General features: G+C 39.8%; 5 protein-coding genes across 5 annotated transcripts; 1 reads left to right on the top strand and 4 right to left on the bottom strand.

The window, feature by feature from the left end:
- Positions 1-362: 362 nt before the first annotated feature.
- On the bottom strand, positions 363-4,392 carry LOC137963652 (hypothetical protein At1g04090-like). The gene is made up of 2 exons (XM_068810808.1): positions 4,077-4,392; positions 363-2,798 (listed from the first exon to the last, which is right to left on the bottom strand). The coding sequence occupies exons 1-2, from the start codon at positions 4,177-4,179 to the stop codon at positions 1,222-1,224; spliced, it is 1,680 nt and encodes a 559-aa protein (XP_068666909.1). The 5' UTR covers positions 4,180-4,392; the 3' UTR covers positions 363-1,221.
- Positions 4,393-6,359: 1,967 nt separating this feature from the next.
- On the bottom strand, positions 6,360-8,402 carry LOC137962841 (tyrosine--tRNA ligase, chloroplastic/mitochondrial-like). Its single transcript, XM_068809941.1, has 2 exons — positions 6,720-8,402; positions 6,360-6,567 (listed from the first exon to the last, which is right to left on the bottom strand). The coding sequence occupies exon 1, from the start codon at positions 8,355-8,357 to the stop codon at positions 6,756-6,758; it is 1,602 nt and encodes a 533-aa protein (XP_068666042.1). The 5' UTR covers positions 8,358-8,402; the 3' UTR covers positions 6,360-6,567; positions 6,720-6,755.
- A 5,479-nt stretch (positions 8,403-13,881) lies between these two features.
- LOC137963548 (subtilisin-like protease SBT1.2) lies at positions 13,882-16,436 on the top strand. The gene has a single exon (XM_068810667.1). The coding sequence runs from the start codon at positions 13,905-13,907 to the stop codon at positions 16,236-16,238; it is 2,334 nt and encodes a 777-aa protein (XP_068666768.1). The 5' UTR covers positions 13,882-13,904; the 3' UTR covers positions 16,239-16,436.
- Positions 16,437-16,671: 235 nt separating this feature from the next.
- On the bottom strand, positions 16,672-18,299 carry LOC137963753 (photosystem II reaction center Psb28 protein). The gene is made up of 2 exons (XM_068810940.1): positions 18,134-18,299; positions 16,672-17,300 (listed from the first exon to the last, which is right to left on the bottom strand). Exons 1-2 carry the CDS (start codon positions 18,210-18,212, stop codon positions 16,825-16,827), a joined length of 555 nt encoding a protein of 184 aa, XP_068667041.1. The 5' UTR covers positions 18,213-18,299; the 3' UTR covers positions 16,672-16,824.
- Positions 18,300-19,878: 1,579 nt separating this feature from the next.
- Positions 19,879-24,441, bottom strand: LOC137962521 (glutamyl-tRNA(Gln) amidotransferase subunit B, chloroplastic/mitochondrial-like). The gene is made up of 10 exons (XM_068809427.1): positions 24,312-24,441; positions 22,338-23,016; positions 22,037-22,246; positions 21,587-21,727; positions 21,291-21,494; positions 20,957-21,154; positions 20,795-20,863; positions 20,488-20,604; positions 20,291-20,381; positions 19,879-20,148 (listed from the first exon to the last, which is right to left on the bottom strand). Exons 2-9 carry the CDS (start codon positions 22,980-22,982, stop codon positions 20,301-20,303), a joined length of 1,665 nt encoding a protein of 554 aa, XP_068665528.1. The 5' UTR covers positions 22,983-23,016; positions 24,312-24,441; the 3' UTR covers positions 19,879-20,148; positions 20,291-20,300.
- Between the last annotated feature and the right edge of the window lie 405 nt (positions 24,442-24,846).

The following is a 24,846-nucleotide window of genomic DNA, read 5'->3' as shown; positions in this document are numbered from 1 at the left end:
GTCTGAGAGACATCCGATAAAAAAATTCTTATCAAATTGTAGGAAATAATCATACTCAACCTGCAAGAGTTTTACACAGTAGTAGCGTCATAAACCCGCCCCACTCTTTACACCGTAGCGAAGCCGCCGATCGTTTTACAAGAGTGGCGGCACACTGGAGCCCTCGCTAGTGTTGCAGCTTCATAAGAAATGCTGCCACTCGTTAAAGACATCGTTCCACTCCCTTATCAATACTGAGTGTATTTCGAAAGCAGAAACACTAGCGATAGAATCTTTGAGGTCCTTGCAAAGGGTTGAGATTTGCTAAAATGAAAATAAAATAAAATGTGAAACCTCTTATAGAAGAGGTTGAGATTGGACACTTGAGTGGAACCCATTTTCACAAATGTGAGGGCCAATCACATATTCTCCATTTTAGAGACTCATTTTTTTTTTCGTTTCAATAGATCTTCACAATAAAATGGAAGGAGGGGAAATCCCAAAATCTTGAAATGGTTTACATATTTATTTTTCTCTTTTCTTCTTGGCCCTCCACCTTTTCTGTCCCCTCGTCTCCTCCCCACCTCTTCCCCTAGGGCAATCTCGACAGCCAAGTCTAAATTACGAGCAGTTCGAATCCAAATCTGACCAGTTTACAGTAGTTAGGACCAAGGAATGAGACAGACCAGCTGCCAGTAGCAGCCCATTTGTTTGGCCTAGTGAACAGTTTGTTCGAGTTTTCAAGCTCCCAACTGACAATCTTTTAATTCTCCTGCAACAATATGAGCTTCATTTCCTTCCTACAAAAATTACATAGAGATACTGCAGGAAAGAAAATAGGAAGGCCTGCTAGCAGTGTGGAAACGCATATGGTATCGATAGCCTTAAAATACCTTTCTAGCCTTCGAGGACATTCAGTCGCTCTTCAACTGCAAGCAGCAGAGAAGCAGCAGAGAGACTCTATGCTTCAAAATCCATACGCTGATATAATTTCCTTTCTCTTTTTCTTTGGTAAACTACAAGCTGACACATGCTCTCACCGACAGTGGGTGGCAAGAACCACACCAAGTACCACCCCGCCATATGCATCCTTGACAATCTTACTGAATCTTAAATAATACGTACACTCTACCTTCATGTATGGCTTTCTCACCAAATGACCAATTCTTCTGGTCCTTGAATAAATTGTCGGGGCACTGTAAATGAACAACGGATTTAAAAATGTAGAAGAAAGAACACGGGCTACCCTCTTTCATCTCCCTCCCAATTATTCTTTTCCTTGGGACCCGTTGGTCCTTCCTCCCCATAAAGCTCCACTGGGAACCGATCAAAGAGGTTCAACACAGAGAATCTTACTACAACGGGTAAGAAGCTAATAATCTTCTCTAGTTCAGATCTTGAATTGTAGACAATAGTTGGACCCCATTCCCTCATATACTGCAGCCAACAGGGCTCTGCTACTTTTCCTTCACCCAAGTACTCTGCTGCAATAATCTGATACTTGGTACTCGAATCCACTGACAAGTTGCTCCTGGCAGCATCATTCCTAATGCCTATTCCCAGCTTCTGTGATCCTTGGAGGTAATCACCAGAATGTGGGAAACTTGCATGACCACTTTTGGAAGAATAAACAATTGCTTTGTTGGCCGCAATATACTCCAAATCACAAACATCTACCCACTCCCCACCACTATGCTGTGAGAAATATATGCTCCACAGCTCCCCGGTGAAATTGCTCACTCGAAGAGTGAAGTGCTCCCAGTCACCCACGTGTTGTCCAATCTTGCGAAATGGAAAATTTACCATGCCAACCTTGAGGGTTGCAGGCCCATTGAAGGGGCAAAAGACCCACATTGCAATATCAGTGAAGGTTCCACCAAGAGCTGGCTTCACATGACAATAGAGCTCAGCACTTTCTATATTTCCATGTTTTACAAAGTCTTCAGGATCATCTACAGGCAAGTCTATCCAATACTCTCCATCATTATAACCACCACTAGGCAGGATACAGCCCTTCCCATCAATGGCCTCACCAGCCGCAACACCTTTTCGGTATAACAAGGCCCTGTTCTTGAAGAACCATGATACTGACGAGGGTAAATAAATCTCATTGGGGTGGAAGAAAACTGTTGGTCCATAGTGCTGGATGAGTGCATGAATCTGCTCCAAATTCGGCATTGCATGGAGGCTCTGATCAAGGTTTTTCAAGCATGCTATGCTCAATTCATCTCCTTCACTCCGATCATTACAGCATAAAAATGTCCCAAGGGATAAGCCTTTACCCCACATCCCTCTATCACAGGGTCTTATGCTCCAGATTCTAAACGGGAACTTTGGCAGCATAGAATCCATGTTAAACATCAGATCATATGTCTCACAAGTTGTAGTTAGATCAGATCGGACACATCTTACTTCTCCAAGCAAAGGTTTGTTGGGATTGTCGGTAACCACACAACCCATGGCTTTATAGCCTTCAGGTGCATCAGGTAACCAAAAATAACCACATCCATCATGATTATTATCAGCCCTGTTATCTGTACTGCAGATTAATTTATAGTCAACTGGTTCTTTAAGAGCTGATGGATTTCCCGCTGCATGGTTATCCCTAGCCACAAGAACAGACCCATGCAATGGCTGGTTCTTTGGTTGACAGAAGTAACCAAGGCTGAAAAATCCATCAGGCATTCCCAAAGGTTTATAGAATGAAGCACCATCTTTTTTATGCTTCAAGGACTTACAGCTCCAAACATGCTCAAACTTGGTGATTTGGATAAGCTCTATCTCTCCAATGCAAATTCTTCCTGTAGCAAAGCCTCCACCTGGGCAAATTCCAGAACTAAAGTATGAGGGTACTTGTTATAAGTCATTAAAAGCACCACACTTAACAACTCCTTTGCAAAAGCTGTGAACTATACAGGATATTTAACTGTGACTTACAGAGGCATTCATGGGACCAAAACTATTTAGAATATCAAAACAATCTCTGTGACAAAGTAATGATCTTTTTCTTTTGGTTGAATCATATCAAGAACACAACATAGAAGCATAAATAAAAGAGCAATTCTTCCACTGGGTATGAACACTGCAAGTTCAACCGTGGAAGCAAGGTTCTTGTCAATGAACTATATGCACAAATCATGGATCCATACTCGAATCCTCTAAAGTGAAGAGAAGGAATGCAAAATCAACATAGAAAATCAAACCTCAGAATTCATCAAACTTGCAGGTTTGGTCAGTCTAATGAGAGAGAAGCAGACTAATTGCCCATAAAAGGCCAAGAAGCTCAAGCAATATATTCAACAAAATTCGAGCATTTTTTTCCTCCAGACTCTTACAAGTCAATCACTTGACAATTAAGAGATGAACGGTAACTATAGCAGGCCACCTGAAAACGATTTAATCACCACGTAAACATCCTTTTCTTTTTTTTTTCTGCTACCGATCCTTGCATGAAATTTCAATTATGAAAATTGCAACAAGCATGGCCCATTGAAACGCAAATAATATGACCATAGCCAATCAACATAAGCTAGCCTTTTGCAGCTCGCTGCAATATGAGGAACGAAATCAGGAGCTCTGACCAAAATTCGTGCCTATGCCGTATTGGAAAACAAAAGAAATGGAGGGATAGCAGATTTTTTGTAACAGAGTATTCATTTCAAGGAAATTTTGCAAGGACACACACGGAAGAAAAAGAAAAATCGTACAGAGAGAGAGGAAAAAAGGAACGAACAAAAGAAAGAAAAACCACGCACCAACAGGAAACAAGAAAATCTTTCCCAAAAACAAAAAAGAAAAATCGTACAGAGAGAGAGGAAAAAAGGAACGGACAAAGGAAAGAAAAATCACGCACCTACAGCAAACAAGAAAATCTAACCCAAAAAACAAAAGTCATACATCTTAAAATCAAGAAACGCCAATAATCGATCAACTCATAGAAGGGGAAGGACAAGAAACAACCTCGACATAAAACAAAAGCAATACGAATAAAAATCCCCCACCTTCCCCAAAGACCTGATAATAATAGCCGGTAAAATCCACTATTCTCTTCAGCACATGAAAAAAAAAAAAAAAAAAAAAACGAAGAAGAAGACTACCTTCCGGCCACCGAGGAATTGGCGCAGGTAAATAAAAGGGCTCCGGCTCCGGAGGCACAACATCGTAACTTCTACCCCAATAGAAACACTTGCATTCAAACATTTTTCCCACCACCTCCTCGGCGTCCTCGCAAATCAAAATCCTCCAAAACCCATCAAATTTGAAGCTTCCGCTTCCTCACTATAGGACGTATTGAACCCAACGGCGGTCGAAAAGCTCTTAAAGAGACGAAACATGAACAGCAAAAAGTCAATTACGGAACAATCTTTTTCTGTTAAAAAAAAAGTTCCAAGGAAAAGAATGAGAAGAACGGAGACTGAGGAAACATGCAAAGGATGACCGGAAGTTGGAGGGGTGAAAAAGAAAATCCTGTAACTTTAAATTACAGGGAGTAAGGGGGAAATTCTTGCGTTTAGTAGGGGCGAGAAGGGAAAGAGACGGTGGTTGAGATTAGTTAGTGGAGTTTTATTGGCCAGACTCCTGGATTTTCTCTGTTAATCTATCATCGTTAGATAGTCGGAAATTCGGAAGACTTGGGAGTCCAGATCAAGGGAAAGCGCACTGGCATTCGTATTGAAGAAGACGAGGGTCATAATTAATATCATATTTTTAAAAAATCACGAGAGAAAATGGAGGTTGGAACTTGGAATGGTTGGTGCGTTTGATTTCGTTCAAGATTTTTCCAGTTCAAGTAAGCGTAGTAAACAGATAAACAAAAACGATTTTAGTGATTACTCATCATTGGCTCTAAGGCCATCACCGGTTTTGAACCACCAAAGCCAGTAATCTATCCAACATCTAAGGACCCGTTTCAGGCAAAACTTGTCGGCAGATCCCACCATCTCGGAATCCGTCGTCTGTGATAGGCTTTCATTATCTAAAAATAAATAAAAATATCGAAAGAAGCAATCCTCGTTCATAGCTTTCCAGACATTATTTAAAGCTGATGTGCCGGTTTTCCTACCGCACTATGAAAGCAGCTGGATCTTTCATTAAAAGATGCCCACTTTTGATTTTTTCTTTCTTTTTCTTTTTGTATTCAATCCTCGCGTGCTTTGTACACACATTTTCTCTCTTTTCCCCGTTTAAATTACTCAGAAACAGACCCCCCACTAAACCGATCGATGCAGTTTCAGAAACCAGAAAAGAAACCCAGAAAGAGAAACGTAGATGATACTCTTTAATTGTTACGATTGATTCGACTTTGCGTGCTTAACAATCACTCGGCGTTCGCCTTTCCTCCTTCAGTTCTAAGTCCCGAGTCCCAAGCCACTGAGCCTCGTTCAAAGTTCGGTTTATTTACGTAAACGAGTCGAAAACTGGATCTCGAATTCGATTCAAGATCGCGGTATTTTGAACCGAACCGAACTCGAATTACTATAAACCCGCTCGGTTCAATACCACCCCCTACCTGCCAGTGTCCACAAATAGGAGTCGTTGTTGACAGGGGCGACCACTTCTAATCTTATCTGAGGTGGGGTTTATCGATCCCGACATTGGAGACGCCGCCAACGTTGAAGAGCCAAAACAGTCCAGTTGCACAATGACTCGTATAGAAAGAGAGAGGAGAGGGGGAACGACTTCTACTTCCGATGAAACGGAGGCGGTTTACCTTTGGTTTCTTGATCAAGAAATTAATGAACGACAGAAACATCTCTGGAAATGCACAGCTAGATGCAGCAGCAGGAACGTATCTGATTGTCCTGTTCCGATTGATTAGGTTCTACTGGATAATTCATTCAGAGCTTGAGTGACGTATAATATTTCGGATTTCGCGAGCTATTAAACAGCAAGGCCAAGGAGGAGATGTCGATGGCTCACTGTTTGGCCATGTAAGAAAAGGCAACAGAGGGAAAGCAGCGGAAATAGTTAAAGCAGCAGAAAGAGAATCAGTCCACTGGAATTACGAACATATCAACCCAGGTAATCTTAATTGATGACTGGCTGCTTACAAACAGAAAAGGAAAGTAGTGAATAATATCTAGGAAATGATTAATAATAGAGATAAGTCATGCAGCTTGCCCCTAAGACCAACTATCTGCCATTAAAGACTTTTTCTTCTTTGCCTGTGCAAATCTCATTAGAATCCAAAGCACAAAAGACCCAGAAACTAAGCAGATACTTGTTAGAGAACGACAAAGTTGCTTTAACCACACAGAATGCACCAGATTTATCGTCGAGCTTTTCTTTCACGAACAAGGATTTACCGTCAAATTGAACCAACAAATTCAAAAAGTCTGAAGACACTGATGTAAACTACCTATCTGTGTTAATCAGGATAATTTTTCTCTTTAGAAGTCTGGATTTCACTAAAAAGCAAAGCATAAACACAACCACTACTGTGCTTTAAATTACTTTTCCACTCTGAGACCCCAAAGGCATTTTATTCCATCCAAAGCATTACAGTAGCATCTGAACAAAAAATTCACACATACCTCTCTGCTTTTCCTATTGAATTTCCCAAGGAACATTGCTTTCTATTGAATGGTTCTGCGGAACAGCATTGGCCACAAATGAAAAGGGCAGGAATGGATTCAAGTAGACGAATGAAACAGACAGTAATTTGCTAGGGAAAAAGAGCCTGCTCTATAAATAGAGGTAAACTTTTAGAAAAGAATAATAAACAGGTTTGAGATTCTTGCCTGTCATGTAACTGAGTTGATATAACTACACAAGAATTAAGTTGAGGAAATTCTAACAACCATCTTGTTCTTCTTGCCGGCTGATAACAATAGGACTTTCCCATCAATAATATCTCCTTCATTAATCACCTTATCCTCCCCATCAATCCTCACATTGTTCAGATAAAGACCTCCCTGCTTAACCATCCGGCGAGCAGCCGATTTACTACCAAACAAGCCAGTCAAAACAGATAGATCCACTAAACAAGCATCCAATACTTGATCATAAGCTAAAGTACAAGATGGGACACCTTCAGCAATCCCCTCAATCATTTCCCAATCTAACTTTGTCTCAGCCCCTGGCCTCAATGCCTCTGTCGCCTTCAAGGCTTCTCGCAGACCCTCTTCTCCATGAACAAAACGGGTCACTTCTTCAGCAAGTCTCCTTTGAACTGAATTGGGTACATATCCAGGTTGTTTCATTTCTTGTTCCAGCTTGTCGATGTCCTCCAAGCTCAAAAAAGTAAGAATCCTCAAAAACCTTATGGCATCGATATCTGGAACTGAGAAGAAATATTGGTAAAACTTGTAAGGGGACAACATAGAGGGAGACAGCCATATAGCTCCCCCTTCTGATTTGCCAAACTTAGTCCCATCACTTTTCAGTAGAAGAGGGAAAGTCAAGCCATAAGCTCCCTCTGCTTGGAGTTTTTTACGAATTAATTCAGTTCCAGCAGTGATATTTCCCCACTGATCGCTACCTCCTATTTGAACATTAACCCCATTGTGTTTGAACAAATGGAGAAAATCGTAGCCCTGTAACAACTGATATGTGAATTCAGTGTAGCTTATTCCTTCCTCAGATTCCAACCGTGTTTTGACGCTCTCCTTGGAAAGCATCACTCCAACTCTTGAGTACCTTCCCACTTCTCGCAGAAACTCCAGTAGCCTAAACTCTTTCCACCAATCAAAATTATTCAAAATTGTAAAAGAATCCCCTTGACCAAGTTCGATATTGTCCTCTTTCAAACTGGAAGTATTTTCATACCCACTACTTAAATTCGAGATTTTTGAAGTTGTACCTAAGATTCTGCTGACTATGCTCTCAATGCTAGCAGTGTTCTTCTCTACTGTCTCTACATTTAATTCAGGTCTTTCCAAGCTCTTCCCGGACGGATCACCGATCCTACCAGTAGCACCACCAATCAAAGCTACGGTTTTATGCCCAAATCTTTGAAACCAAGATAACACAATGATCCCAATCAAGTTCCCCAAATGCAAACTCTCGGCCGTTGGATCAAAACCACAATAGACTTTAACAGGAGAGGCACTAGGGTTAGAACAGGCTGACCTCAGATTTTCGCTCGTCATAGATTCAACGAGGCCCCTTTTCTGCAGAGCATCGATCACATTGGCTCGGTCTATAGAACGAAGAGGTGGGTTTTCCGTGGTGGAAGCGTTTTGCACACTGGATTGAAAAGACTTGCACGAAGTGTGAAGGAGAGAGAATTCACAGGGGTTTCCGCTGCCGGAAAAGACGAGATGCTCGGAAGCGTTCAAGTTCCAACATTTACGGGCTCTGGCGGGGAAGAAAGGGAGCTTATTGGGCCAGAGGAAGAGGTGAGTTCTGGACGCAGCCGCCGCTGCTACTGTTGCCATGGGTGTCGTAGGACGCGCACGCCCCCACCACTCAGACCGTTGCTGAACCCGAGCTTAATCGTTTCGACTTTCGAAAGTCTGGTTCAGTCGTTTCAGGGGAAACGTACGTCGCTCGGTGACTGTGACTCCACTCAATCGGATCCGAGAGAACTCAAGCCACTCGTCTAGGCTTACGAACGTTTCGAAGCAATCCCTCCTCTTTGAGTCCTCGCTAGGCTGAAATTTTGTTCACATAATTGGCTACACCCTGGCTGACTGGCTAATCAAGTAATATAAATTTTGGGTATTTGATTACTTTAACCTATTTCATTGCAAGTATCATTTACTTAGCGACTCACATGGGTAAATAAAACTTTTAAAATATAATACAATATTATATTAAAATTATAAAAAATATCAAAATAATGTCAATTTTTTTCAATTATAAAATCATATTTTTTTAAATTTCAATATAATTTTTTAATGAGTTCCAAAATTAAAATTTGACTTTTTATACAAAATAGTAAATTATTATATTTTCTAAGATAATAAATAAATTAAAAAATAAGTAAAAGCAGAAAATAGAAATAAAGTGTGCAATTTAAATAATAATAAAATTTTAAAATTAGAATAAATAATTAACTTTTTTGAAGAGAAATAGCATAAATAAAATTATAAAAATTTTGAATGGATTATTTTTAGTAAAAACCAACGAATATCAGAAAAATAAAAAATTATTTAATTATTTTACTCAAATAAGAAAATGGTAAGCCATCAATAATGAATTAAAATATATAAATAAGAAATTATAAACAATTTTTAAATTATTTAAACATAAATACTAAAAAGAAAATTAAATAGTGAAATTATTTAAATAGGAAAATAGAAATAAAATAATTAAAATACTTACTCGAAAACTAATAAAACAAGAAATAATTAAAAATAAATTTTATAGAAAATAAATAATTAAAAGTAATACTTGCTAGATCCGTGGATCTTTTATCGAAGAATTTGATTTGCAACATTCACATAATCTTCACTCGGACAATGCATGATTGGCTCACTACACTTACTACATATGCGATGTCAGATCATGTATGAGAGAGATAAATAAGCTTTTCAACCAATCTCTGGTATCTTCCTTTGTCTGTTGGTATTGGGTTTGGGTATTCTCCAAGCTTGTGATTTGGGATTATTATGGTATTTGTAGGTTTATACTCTAGTAGTCCAACTTTTGATAATAAATCTAGAACATATTTTCATTGGAAAATAAATATATCTTGCTTAGCCCTAGCAACTTCGATTCCCATAAAATATTTGTGTCCTCCTAGATTTATCATCATAAATTTTGTTGCCAATTTCTCTAGAAATCTTGCTATTTCTTCAAGATCATCTCTTGTAATGATTATATCGTCTTTATACACTATCAAAGTTGTTACTTTACCCCGTTGATGCTTTAAGAATAATGTATAATCTAAATTATTTTTTTTAAAATCGTATTCCGCATTGCCAAACTCAATTGCCCAAACTACGCTCTAGGAGATTGCTTCAAGCCATATGTAGTTTGCTCGGGTGTGTACACAGTCCTAACTTCGGAATTTGTCATATATCCTAGGGGAACATCTATGTAGATTTCTTCTTCAAAATCTCCATAAAAAAAAACACCTTTAACGTCAAACTGGTGCAATGGCCAATCAAGGCTATAGCGGCAAGAGATAACAACACTCTAATAGTATTCAATTTGGCAACTAGTGAGAATGTGTTTTAATAATCTATGCCATATATTTGTATATATCATTTTGCTACTAGCCTTGTCTTGTACCGTTCAACTGTTTCATCGGATTTGAATTTGATGGAGAATACCTATTTACACCCCACTGTTCTTTTACCTTAAAGTAAAGGAACAAGACTCTAGGTCTCATTTTTTATTAATGCTACCATTTCTTCCTTCATGGCTTGAACCTACCTAGGGTCTTTTAGAGCTTCATCAACACTTGTGGGAACATGGTGTGAGGGTAGTTTATTTACGAACTTTTTTAGGGGTTCGAATAGTTCTTTTGTAGACACATAATTGGCAATTAGATATTTCGATATTTGTTCTTTCACTTTAGGGGAATATCTGTTTTGTAGTTTGCTCTGATTACTCTTGATAGGTAATTCATAGCCAACAGTAGTAGCCACATCATTAAAATTTTGAGGTGTGACAGGAGTGCTTACCTTAATGATATTCTCAAGAGATGGGTTGCCAAGAGGAGTATCCACATCATTAGAATTTTGAGATGTGACATGAGTACTTACTTCAATGATATTTGGAAGAGATGGGTCACTGGATATTGAGGGGAGGAAGGGCACTGCTTCATCAACTTTTGAAGATATCTTCTCTAGATTTGGTTCCACAATGGTTGCTATCAGTTTTCTTGAACCAGTCAAATGTCAGCCAATTCAGCTCTTCTCATGTCTCCCCTAAAGAGAATAATTGGATGCAACAGACGATTAGAAAGTATTTGATTCAATGAACGTGACATCCATAGTTACATATGTGTGTTGAGTAGTTGGATCGTAGCAGTGGTACCCTTTTTATGGACCACATATCCCAAAAATAGACATAAAATGGGACACAAATCAAGTTTTGAGCGTTGGTTTTTGTGGAGATTAATGAACACAACGCATCCAAAAATTCGAAGGAGAAACATCAACACCATGGGTAATGGAACATAGTTTGACAAGGCCTTTAATGCAATCTTAAACTCAAAATTTTTGGAAGACCTGTGGTTAATAAGGTGGACGATTGTAGCAACAATATCAGTCCAATGATGTCTAGGCACTTGAGCCCCAAGTAAAAGAGCCAAGTTGTTTAAAAAATGTAGCGGTTTTTCCGCTCCACAATACCATTTTGGTGAGGAGTCTTGGGGCATGAGGTTTTATGAATCAATCAATGATGGGGAAAATAATCACTAAACTATTGATTCACATATTATCCACCATTATTAGATTGAATAAATCAAATATTAACGAAGAACTGAGTTTAAATCATCTTATGAAAAAATTGATAGATATGAAAGACCTCATCCTTATGTTTCAACAAGTAAAGTCAAGTCATTCGTATACAATCATCAACAAATATGACAAACCAGCAAACACAAGATCTAACATCTTTGGGGGATGGACCCTACACATCAGAGTGAATCTAATATCTCAGATTGTATATTCCTCTGATTTTACGATGGATTGAAGACTTCCTCCTCCTTAAGATAGCTCACACCAACAAGCAATACTATATTCTTCTACAGATGAAACAAAGAAGTAGTTCTTCCTTCCGAAAATGGCGACTGAAATATGACCTTGTACCCAAAATTAACCTTACCAATGTAGACAAGAATTTCAGATACCGTTGCGCTGAACTTTGAATGACACATCACAGTGGCTGTACCTGTGCCTACACATACGGATGCCTTTCCCTACATTGAAGTTGTCCACAAGAATTAAGGACCGAAGCCAGGGCTGAGGAGCGAGCATGCGAATACAAGCCATAGTAAATGAAAGGGAATTTTACCAAAATAATCATTTAAAATAACTTATTTTGAAAAACAACGACGTCATTAAATTATTTTGAAAAATACCCAACTTCGATCGGTCCACATCACATGTGTACAGTCAAAGGTGACACGTAAGCTTTGACTGCTTACATGTCACCACATCATCAATGCAGTGAAGTAAGATGAACATGTTGTTTGCCACATCATTATTTTGCTACGTCTTCTGCCATATCAGTTGCCACATCATTAAATGATAAAAAAATTTGAATAATTTAAAAAAAAAATAAAAAAAAAAATACACTTTTTATTACCTTATATCTAAAATAATAAATAATTAAAAAATTAACTCTTACTTATTTAACACCATTTAATATCAATAAAAATATTTATTAATTAAAAATTTTTATCGTTAGACTTTTTATTACTTTATATTTTAAAAAATAAAAAATAAAATAAGTATACTAATTAGATTTAAAATATTTATTAATTTTAAAAATATACAAAAAAATATTTTAGAGTTTAAAAATACAATTGATTTGTATAATTTTTATCACATTATTTAAAAAATAATAAATTATTAAAAATATATATTAGTTAATTAAAAATCTTACAACACCTTTTATTATCAATTAAAAATATTTATTAACTGAAAAAATATGAAATTTCACTTGAGTTTAAAAAATAAATGTACCGGTACACTTTTTATTACCTTATATTTAAAATAATAAGTTATAAAAAATCTTACTCTTACCATTTTAACACCTTTTTATTATCAATTTAAAATTTATTTTAATAAAAAAATTTGAAAATTTTAGTTTTGAGTTTAAAAACCAAATTTATCAATACGTTTTTTTCAAATTTATTATTACCTTATATTTAAAATAATTAAAAATAAAATAAATATATAATTAATTAAAAAATCTTACTCTTACTAATTTAACATATTTTATTATCGATTTAAAATATTTTTTAATTGAGAGGGGGGCGTCGAGGCCGAGCGGTGGGGAGCGGCGGCAGCAGGTGTCAGAGTGATTCTGTCCACTCTTGTTAGAGTTTGTGGTCTGAGTTAAGTACTTGACTTTAACAGCAGGCACTGTGAGAGGGGAGATGAGAGGAGAGGAGAGGAGGCCGAGGTTGAGCGACGGTAGCGAGAGGAGAGAGGGTGAGGCCAGAGGAGACCAAGGCCGAGCGGCGGTGAGAGGGCGAGAGGAGAGGGGGCAAGAGGAGAGGAGAGGAGGTCGAGGCCAAGCCACGACAGCGAGAGGAGAGAGGGCAAGGCCAAGTGGTGGCGAGAGGGTGAGAGGAGAGGGGGCGAGAGGAGAGGAGAGGAGAAAGATGAGAGGGGAAATAAAAAGTGTATTTGATTTTTTTATTTAAAAAAAATATTTAATTTTTTATTTAATGACATACGTGGCAGATGATGTGGTAAAATAATGACATGACAGACAACGAGTTTATCTAACTTCGCTAAACTGATGATGTGGTGATATGTAAACTGTCAAAACTTATGTGTCGCCTTTGATTGTACATGTGCAGTGGACCAGTCAAAGTTGGGTATTTTCAAAATAATTTGATGATATCGTTATTTTTCAAAATAAGCTATTTTAAATGATTATTTTGGTGAAATTCCCTAAATGAAAACCAGGAGCTGCATTAAATGGAGTCAGTGGTGCATGGCTTTCATGTAGCGGGCAGGCATAGGCAAGCCAAGCAACGGGGACGACAGACAAAGATTCGCGGAATTTCGAAACTTGAACGGGGCTTTCCTTCCTAAGAGGAGACTGGAGAGTAGTAATAACTCCCACCAGAAGTTCTCGTGAAATCAGACCGTTTCAGGCTCAGCTCCTCTCGTAAGGAAGCTCCTCCTCTCACTCCCCGTGATGAAGAGCTCTCTCGTATCACGAGTTTCATCGTCTCCATGAAATGGGTCTACAACCCAGTTCTGTTCCCACCATGGGACCCCTTCAAATACTCCCTCCATGCTGCTGCTCGAAAATCATTCTCAGTCAAATCTAGTTCACCGGTAACCCCTATGGAAACCAATCACCCCTGCTCCCGATTCTTCTTCTTCTTCTTCTTCTCATTTGTGGGCACTTTTAGCTCGTTTTTACATCCTCTTCGAGCACAAAATGATCGTCAGACTTACATTGTCCAACTCCATCCTGAAATGGGCAGCTCTCTCTTCGAATCTAAGCTTCAATGGCACCTCTCGCTACTGGAGAGAACCATCCAATCGGAGGACGAAGAAAAAGAAGAAGGTATTGGCCCTGCCTCTCGTCTGCTCTACTCTTACCACTCGGCTATGGAAGGCTTTGCTGCGCGTCTCTCTGAACGCGAGGTCCAGGTGCTGAGAAGTGATCACACTGTGATCGCTGTTCATCCTGACCGTCGCTTGGAACTGCACACCACTTACTCTTACAAGTTCTTGGGCCTGGGCCAGCAGCATGGAGATGTATGGGCCCAATCCAACTTCGGACAAGGGACAATAATCGGAGTCCTCGACACGGGCGTCTGGCCGGAGAGCCCGAGCTTCGACGACCGCCACATGCCGCCGGTGCCGAAGAGGTGGCGAGGCGACTGCGAAGAAGGAGAACAGTTCACTCCTTCGCTCTGCAACCGTAAGCTAATAGGGGCCCGCTTCTACACGAAGGGGCACCGAGCATCTTCCTCTCCGCCGCCAACACCGCCTCTGGCGACGGAGTACGTCTCCCCTCGCGATGCTCACGGTCATGGGACCCACACGTCGTCGACGGCGGCTGGCAATGTTGTTCCCGGAGCGAGCGTGTTTGGTTTGGGTGCCGGGGAGGCCCGAGGTATGGCTCCCGGGGCACACATTGCCATGTACAAGGTCTGCTGGTTCAGCGGTTGTTACAGCTCCGATATCCTCGCCGGAATGGACAACGCCATTAGAGATGGAGTTGACATACTCTCTCTCTCATTGGGTGGTTTTCCTTTGCCGTTTTACGATGATAGCATCGCCATCGGCGCGTTCAGAGCGACGGAGAGGGGGATTTCCGTCGTTTGCGCTGCCGGTAATAATGGGCCCATCCCGAACTCGGTAGCCAACGAAGCGCCTTGGCTAACAACCGTTGGCGCAAGCTCGCTTGATCGGAAATTCCCCGCCATAGTTCGGTTGGGCGATGGTCAAATTCTGTATGGAGAATCCATGTACACGGGAAACCGGTTCCCTCATGCGGGAAAAAAGCTGGAGCTGGTTTACGAATTTGGGAGGAGTAATGGAGGAGAACTGTGCTTCAAGGGCTCTCTTTCGAAAGCTCGAATTGCTGGGAAAATGGTGGTCTGTGACCGAGGCATCAACGGAAGGGCCGAGAAGGGAGAAGTAGTGAAAGAAGCAGGTGGCGCTGCTATGATCCTCGCAAATGCAGACATCAACAAGGAAGAAGATTCCGTCGACATTCATGTCTTACCTGCCACACAAATCGGTTATGCAGAGTCCCTTCGCTTGAGGGATTACATGAACTCCACAAAGAGACCCACAGCACATATAGAATTTGGAGGAACTGTGATCGGCAGGTCTCGAGCTCCAGCAGTTGCTCTGTTTTCGTCGAGGGGACCAAGCATCACCAACCCTTCGATCCTTAAACCTGACATTATTGCTCCAGGGGTGAACATAATCGCAGCATGGCCGGAGAACCTGGGCCCAACGGGACTTTCCGAGGACACAAGGACTGTGAACTTCACTGTCCTGTCTGGGACTTCCATGGCTTGCCCACACATAAGCGGAATCAACGCGTTGATACGCAGTGCCCACCCAACATGGAGCCCAGCCGCTATTCGTTCAGCAATAATGACGACTGCTGACGTCGTAGACCACTCAGGCAAGCCAATAATGGATGGGTCAAAACCCGCCGGAACTTTCGCCATTGGCGCCGGGCATGTCAACCCGGCAAGAGCACTTGATCCCGGCTTAGTTTATGATGTAAAGCCCGATGACTATATCACTCACCTTTGCTCTCTTGGGTACAGAAGATCAGACATTTTCACCATCACCCACCGGAATACGAGCTGTTCAGAGATCTTGTCAAAAAACAGGAGCTTCAGCCTGAACTACCCTTCAATCTCGGTGATCTTCGAGCATGGGAAGACCATAAAGATAATCAAGCGGACAGTGACAAACGTAGGAACAGCAGAATCTACATACAGTGTACAAGTAGCTGCACCTCAAGGAGTGAAAGTCAGAGTCAGGCCACAGAAGTTGACATTCAATCGGCTGGACCAAAGCAAGGTATATACAGTTTGGTTCATTTCAAGAAACAGAATTTCTGAGTCCTCCGAAGGACACCTAACCTGGGCGCATGGCCATTATAAGGTGAGAAGCCCAATCTCGGTGACCTGGGTCAGATGAGAAGGGATTGGGGAACTTTCTCTTCGATTCTTATAACACAGATTGGATTATTAGTTTTCAGGAGAGTAGAAGAGATAAAAATGCAGCTGGGAACACATGAAGTTTCTTTATAATAGAGGGATCTGTTTTCTATGTAAACGATCTGTAGAACATGTATGAACATCTGGTCAAAAGATTTGACTAGAAGAGATCATTATAGATAGAGTAATAATTGCATTATTAATTCTCTTTTTTCTGTCTTCTTTAACTGTAGAGAAGCTCCAGACTGTATTGAATTCATGACCTGCAAGTATCCATTTTATATTGGAGTCTCAACAAGTGCCTCTCTGTTTTCTGCCTCTTGTTTACGACGGCCATGGCCATAACAGCTTAGTTTACTTCAGTAAAATAAGTTCCTTCCTTACTTAATGTGGAGCTTCCAATGCACTAAATATACAAAACCTCTCAACTTTGTTGAAGTTAATTTGATAATAACAATAAACAAAGCTGCCGGTTTTAGGAAAAAAACAGGGGATTTGCATCAAAAAACATTAGCAAGGCAATTCAATACAGAAGATGGTGAAAAGGGAGGGTAATGTACATTGCCTCATTTCTTGACAAACTGCAATCCATTCTCATTTGAGTACCTTTCCATGAACCTCATGAATCGATCCCATTCTCGTGGACTCCGCATTATATATTTGGCTTCAATCCTGGCAGGTTTTCCATTGACAAATTTGGCATTGACATCCACTGATTGAAGAACTCCCTCCTCATCGATCATATAGAAGCCTGTAATGTCACCAAGTTCACCAGAGGAATCAAAGACTGATGGCTGATCAAAGATAAATGTCGCCACACCATTTGAGCCATCTTTGGATTTGGTTAGCCTCACATCAGGAATCGTCTGCTCATCCGTGCCTTGAATGAACTGAATTGTTGGCTTTGCCATCATTGTTGTTGCTCTGGAAACTTGAGAGCACCTTCTGACATTGTTCCCACGAGGGTACAGATGGATCAATGGTTGACCACTGAAGGATGAAGTTGCACTTCGACAAGCAACCCATGGTGGAGACACCAGTCCTGCACAGATGAAAGAATTTCTAATCATTTAAGAGGGAAGTGTTTTGCAGATTATACAGTGGAGAAGACGAAGACAGAGAATGCCAGAAAGACTCCGAAGTAAATAATGAATAAAGACATCTTAGTCCTGAATTTGGAGTTTAATACATCTACACCACAACTTGAAGGGAATTTTTGGAAGTTCTCTGCATTTAAATAGCATATCCCAGTTACCTCACTAAAATACAGGAAAAATAATTTTAATACAGGCGAATTATCTGTGATTGACATATCTTCCAAGGAGCACCATTAGCTATCTCAGTGGCTTAAAATTGTGAACCAAGGAAGCAGCTTTCATAGTAAAAATAAATAAAAAATGATGAAAAGATAAAGATTCGCCAGAAGAGCACGGATTATGAAGCACAGAATTCTTAGCTATGCAAAATACCCTTAATGCATCCCTCCAACATTTAATGAAGACAGCCTTCCCCCTCAAAAATTTCAAGTAAAATTGTCCCAGTTTACAGGACATTCCGGGAATTCAGTTTTCGCTCATTACGTTAAGAAAAAACCCCATCTTCGTACCAGCAGTACACACCAGATGTGAGGTAAACAGGGAAGTTCCCACTACATTCCCCAAAATTTCAAGAAGGTGAGACGGATTTAAAGCCCATTTTGGCTTTCCACGAAGAAACAAAATCAAAGACAAACGTTTCCAGTTTCCAGGAACAAATTCAACGAAACAGAGAGAAAGACCTATCAACAGAACATTTCCCACTTCCAACTCTACGTGTCTAATTCTGGAAGGAGAAGAAAAGCTTAGTCTTCTAAAGGGCGTCCACATTAGAGAGTACCTGCAAGCGGCCGGTGGTTGCGGCGGGTGGAAGAATACGAAAGAGGAGAGGAAAACGCCTGACATTGCATCGCAGCCATTGCGGAGACTGAAGAGCCACAGAGGCGCCGAGGCACCCAGAGAAAGAATGAAAGACGGATTGGGATGTGGCGCGACGGTGTGTCTGAACGACAGCCATTCGCTCCTCTTTCCGGTTTTCTAGAGGATAGATGCAATCTTCCAGTCACGATTCGAGATCAAGAAAAGGGTAGAAAAAATTTCATGTTCATTTTATTTAACTAAAGAACTTCTTAATTGACAAATCCCAACTCCAAATATCGCGATCTTCATCTGGCAGCGCACCAACCTTAATCAACCTGGCTCCTGTCTTAATTTAATCAAATATTAAGAGAAAAAGCATCCATCAGAGTGGGATCGATACGACACTGATCTTGAAATTTATATTGAATCCGACATTTTACATTTATTCCACTAATTCAGGTAATCGATTCTTAATTAGAGAGAAGAAGATCATCCTCAACTTTAGTAAACTTGATAATTTTAATAAATTAACATAGAATTTCGATGGATCAATCTTCAATGCATATGGAATAAACTATTCTATATATCGTGAATTTAATCGCTTAAGAATTTTTATCAATATGTTCAGATTTTTGCTTATCAATTTGAGCTCTTTTTAAGGATAGTGGCCGGTGCAATTCGAGATGATTAAATTAACGGCCCCAATGAGGAAGCTCGAAGAGAAGAGAAGGTCTCATCTTCACCAAGAAAAGGAGACGCGTAACGGGACTGGTTAATGCCGGGATTAGTAAGGTTCAGAGATTTCCTCCTCGCCCATGTTTCCAGGAGATCCCAATCCCGTCTCCATGAAAAAGGCCCCAGGTAGTGGATGAGGCTGGGGTGCGTGTCGGTTCAGCCCAGGGTGCACGTTCAGATTGCGAGGGTGGACATGGAAGGCGGCAGAGACAAGGCAGCTACCATTCTTTTCCAGTGTAATATGCGCGGTGTTGACCTTCTTGTCATCGGACAGCGACGGAGTTCCACCTCCAGCTTCCTCAGGTGAGACCCCACAGGCTTCCAGCACTTTGATAACGACGCAGAAACATTACAATTCGGAGAAGACGATGGAGCCTGAAGTCCAAGGCAATGCCAATAGTTAAAACACAGTAAAAAAGAGGCCTTAAGAATGATGAGATTTTTCAGAGACGGGCATATTCACCGAGTTCCTGACGAATTTCTTCTTGTTCCAGTCGAAAGCTGAGCGGCACATCTTATGACCTTGCTGAATGTCTGATCGAGAAGAGCAGATGCCAATGCATAGGAGTTCAAAAGAAAGGACAAAATGCAGGCAATCTTCTCAACAGCAAAACCCACAAAAACTTCTGGCTTCTTGCTTAGCTCCTTTCATTTTTTGGGTAACCATGGACTGACGCTCCTTGGTTGCAGATCAAATCAGCCTTGAGACGCTCGGGGAAGGCACGGTCGCCCTTGCATGAAGTGCTTAACGCCTGGGCCTTCGTAATTTTGCTTGCTCTTCCTTTTCTTCTGTTACGAAACATTTGACTGGCTTTATGCATGTAATTTCGTGGATGAAAAATGTACAGGGTAATCCAGACAAACCGACATTGCTCATCAATACCAGAAACGAATCAAACTAGGAGATATGATTCCAGAACTACTGAGAATTTTCGGCAAAATGTAGAAATAGGATTAATTACTAAAATAGAAAGATATAAATGAAAACAGTAAAAATAATACATTTGCATGATTGGATTAACAATAAACTAAAATCGATACAAATTAGATAAATAAACGAATAAAATTAAATGCTGGCATTTCTTCTATCCAATAGTTCAATCACCACCACCCAGATAAACAGGAGAAGCAGTACTGGAAAATTTAAGCAGTCGAAGTAGAATGAACTTCACCACACTCAGCAGTATTGCTCATCAATGATCAAGATCATGACCCCTCTCCTTGTTCTCATGAAACGGTAGATTGTAAACTGCTTATGACCTTACAAGCAAATTAGAGAGAGAAAAATGATACATGCATCATGCTCATAATTGAGGAGAAAAACAACAGAAATCAACAAGAGATTGAAAAAACAAAACAGAAGATGGGTTAATCAGATCGGAGATATCAGCATTTCTTTTACCGTCATCTTGTCAGTTTTTGACATTTAACTTCTTTGACAATATCTGGTTCAATAGCTTTGGGTTTGCCTTCCCTTTTGACTCCTTCATTACCTGAAAAAAATGCAAACTATCAGCTTTAACTCAAAAACGAATGTAATGATTTATTTGGCGCATAATGTCGGACACTTCTCTAGTTTCTCATGTTCACAGTCCATACCTGACCGGCAAAATACCCTTGTAATTTAGTTTTGCCTGCTCGAAATTGTTCAAGCTGCTTAGGGTTCTCTGCAAGCACTTTTTCCACCATCTTCTCAATCTCAGTAGGATCTGCTATCTGCACATTTCAACATCACAGCACTTCCACTTCACAAATGCCATTTGGAAAGTTAATGGTTTCTATTTCTTTTCTTGTTTTATCTTTTTTCTTTTTAATTTATGAGGAATATCGACAATCTGGCCACGAGTTATAAAAGAGAGAATTATAACTTCTGTACAAAATGACAGAATAGGGTAGACAAACATGCCTGAACCAAATTCTTTTCCTCTATTATTCCCTTCACAGTCCCTCCTTTTGCTATGAGCTCAAAAAGTATCTGCACATTTAGATGAAAAAAAAAGCATAAAAATATGGGTGACGGTCAATGATTATTTAAAAACAGAATTAAAAATTTGATGCTGATAAATGCCTCTTTCCCAATCTTTCCACTGATAGTTCCGCCTCTAATAGACGCAATCAGCTCTGCAAGCTCATTAGGTGTAAGTTTAATATCTTTTATGGTTAGCTTTTCGTTCTTTAAATAGGCAGCAATGTCGCCCATTATCCAGTTTGCAGCCAGCTTCACATCAGCACCCTTCTCAATGGCGTGGTCGAAGAAGTTTGCAACCTGATAAATTCATCAAAAGCTGAGAATCTGTTGTATAACTGCTGATGCTTATTCTTATCATTTAGGTGATTCACCAACAGAGGATCAAAGCTATTTTTTAAGAAAATAATCAATAAGAACAATCAAATGCACTTACGTTAACATCATTGGCAAGAAAAAGAACGTCTTGCATGCTCAGGCCCATACTTTCGTAGCGCCTCCGCTTAATCTCCGGAAGCTCTGGTAGAGAGCAACTGATCCCGTTAATGTACTCATTAGTGAGAACCACTTCTGGAAGGTCTGGCTCGGGAAAATATCGGTAATCAGCAAGTCCTTCCTTTTTTCTCATTATAAATGTTCTCTAGGTGGAACAAATAGTTAAAGTGTAAGCATCACTGAAGAAAAAACTAAATGGAAAGCTCTCCACTGAATGGCAGAATATGCAGCTTAAACCTGTGATCCTTCTTCCCAGAGTCGAGTTTCTTGTACAATTTGACTGCCGTGGCCTTGCCTATAGAGATCAATCTGCCTTGAAATCTCAAAATCAATGGCTCTCTGCATAGCAGAAAATGAATTCATATTCTTTATCTCAACCTGCCAAAACAAATGGGAAAAGTGTGTGAATTATCAGGAACCCCAAGCATAACTACCTCTTCAAGATCCTGCCTCAACTATGTTTGAACAAAGATATGCTTCATTCTGATCTACCATGTGTCAGGTCGCTAGTTAAATGACCTTTCAAAACGGCTGTATAGAACTTTGATTTTTTTTTTGGAGATACCACAACATGATCAAACGCTTCTCAGAACATTGATTTACAATTAACTAATAATAGGATCGTCTTTAGTAAAGTAAATAAGATGCAAAAAGTGCATTCCAAATAACTGATTAAAAGTGAATAACCTTTGTCCCAAATTTCAACTGTCCCATTGGTCGCACTGAAACATTTACATCACAACGAAGTGAACCTTCCTGCATATTGCCATTACTCACACCCAAATACCGAACCAACCTTTGTATCTCTGCTGCATATTCGGCAGCCTCAAGACCAGTCCTCATATCAGGCTCTGAAACAATCTCTAAAAGAGGAACTCCTGCTCTATTCAAGTCCACCTGCAATAGGAACTCCAGAAGTAAAAAGCACGTAAAGCAAAACCTTAAAGAACAACTAGATAACTTTTCTAGAAGAAGCAGTAAGTGACACCTGTGAGCTCATCTCAGAACCAGAGTGCAGCAATTTCCCTGCATCTTCTTCCATGTGTACTCTGGTGATCCCAAACCTCCTGTGGCCCCCACCAAACTCAACAGGAAGATCCAAATCAATGAAGCCTTCGGTGGCAATTGGAATATCAAACTGTGATATCTGGTAGCCCTTTGGCAGATCAGGATAAAAATACTGTTTTCTATCAAACTTGGAGGTGAGAGACAGTTTGCAGTTGAGGGCAAGGCCTAATTTTACAGCAAACTCAATTACTTTGGAGTTCAAAACTGGTAAAGCACCAGGAAGGCCCATACAAATAGGACAAATACTAGAATTTGGTAGGGAACCATAAGAGTAAGGGCAGCTACAAAAGGCCTTCGTGTGAGTGGCAAGTTGGACATGTGTTTCAATCCCAATGATTGCCTCATATTCTTGAAGAGCTTTTTTATGCATTTGGGTCTTGTTTTGGTTTTGTGACTTTCCTTCCTTCAGTTGATCATGGGTTTTTATGCTGTTCTCATTCATTACTGTTTGAGTCTGTGTGTTTTTAGTGGTGCAGAAGAAAACAGAATTTCTCCTAGAAAAAACAGTGGAAAGGTGGATAGGGGAAACACTCATTTTGGACCCTCTAAAACAGATACAAGCCATGTTTAGACTGATTTTGACTCAAGCAATAGGTTCTCTGCAAAGAATTTGATCAGATTAAAATTAGAAAATGCTTAAGAATAGCAAGAAAAATAGGCAAAAAAAAAAAAAATAGAGCACTTTACACTCAGAAACCAATAGAGAGTATATTCAATTGGAAAAATCCTCTCGAGTTTCTAGGATGTTCTTAGAGGTTTTAGGCGGTTTAGGCTGGCAACTACTTCTGAAAGATCAATTTTTCCCTCTCCCTCAATTTTTCTTATTCTCTGTTCCCTCTTTAATCACTTGCTTCATTTTTCAAATTCATTATGTCAACGAGAATTACTTGATGGTTTCCAGCAGAGTTACAAAATTCCATAAGATCATCTATAGAGAATTCAATTTTTTTCCATTCATTATTAAAATTACAGAGTTTTTTCAGTCTACAATAAAGATCATTATAAAAGACTGAACTCCTTAAAATGGAAACATGAAGCTTGAATGTAGAAACCTCATTGCAGTCATTGACAAAAATATGTGATAATACCGGAACTGTGTTGGGGAACTGAATGAAAGAATTAAATCTGAAAGTAAAATTTCACCTAGTTGAACAACTGAGGGAAAAAGAAAAGAATAATTGAGTAAAGCTAGTAAAAAATGCCAAACAAATTCAAGAAGCCGCAATTTGAAGTGGAGGCCACAGCATCAACAATATGTTGCCATAAGAGATTCAAGCTTTCAATTTCTCTTAAAATATCAAACCATGAGAAGCACGTTTTTCACAGACTTTTTCCCACTCATTCTTAGTATAACGCCAATAGATGACCTGTATAGAGTCCCCCACATTGAGATAAAACTTCTGGACGTGAATTTGATACAAAAATCTCAGATAACTTCAAAGGATAACAAATGTGACTCCTCGGGGGCAAACAAGGCTATCCTGTATTGAGCTTCTTATATAGAGGATCATGGCTGCATAGGCAGGAGTATTAAAAGGCTTGGTTGGAAGGACTACTAAAAATGCAAAGCAATCTTGATCACAATTTCTGTGTTAGATGCATTGAAACCATTATTAACCTCCCACAGCTGGAAAATACCCGAATTTCTCATATTTATACAAGGAGCCAATACAGCTACAAGTTTCCTCTCAAAATCTTAGTAAACTTCATCCTCGAAACTCATTTACAGATTTAAAAGTAGACACATTTCGGTGATGTAAAATTATCAGTATTTAATTAAAGACACATCTCGTCAGCATTCATCAAACTGTTAGAAGGCATCAAAATATACAACTTGCATGTTAGTCAAAACGCCCCGATCAGAAACCGCAGTAATAACAACGAGATATCTTACCTTCCACAACAAGATATGCTATGGGAGGGGCTTAAAGAGATGGCACACGAACGGGGAAGACGTGGAGGCAAATAGGAAGGAAAGACAGAGAGAGATGACGAGCTGCAAGAAGAAGCGCGGGAGCAGGATCACCTCTGAGACTCTGGATTGATTAAGTCGGGGGAAGAGATAACGAGCGAATTTACGGTCAGTGGATTGTTGGGTCTACGAGTCCGAGTGGAGCCCCGGGTTACCGAGTCCACGTGAAGTTATTGGGGATTTGCTTAATGGTACCCGTACACCAAGCAGCGTTTGCATTACTGCAGTTTTAACTGATTAAAACGGGGCTTTAATTCTCTTACTTGTATTTACTATTTAAAGGGGATTAAAATTCAAACCTTAGATAATTTAGAAACGAGAAACTATGAAACTTTTTTAAATAAATTTATACTATAAAGTAAAATAACTATTCATATCTTTATTATTACATACACATAAAGAAAAACTCATGTAGTAAAATATTATATAGAAGCAAGTTCAATCACCAATGGCGGAG

This window comes from Aristolochia californica, unplaced genomic scaffold (assembly GCF_029961685.1).
Source record: "Aristolochia californica isolate CCGP_79_NKW_82.1479 unplaced genomic scaffold, dmAriCali1.0.hap1 SCAF_4, whole genome shotgun sequence".
Classification (NCBI taxonomy): Eukaryota; Viridiplantae; Streptophyta; class Magnoliopsida; order Piperales; family Aristolochiaceae; genus Aristolochia; species Aristolochia californica.
This window is presented reverse-complemented; position numbering and strand designations above follow the sequence as displayed.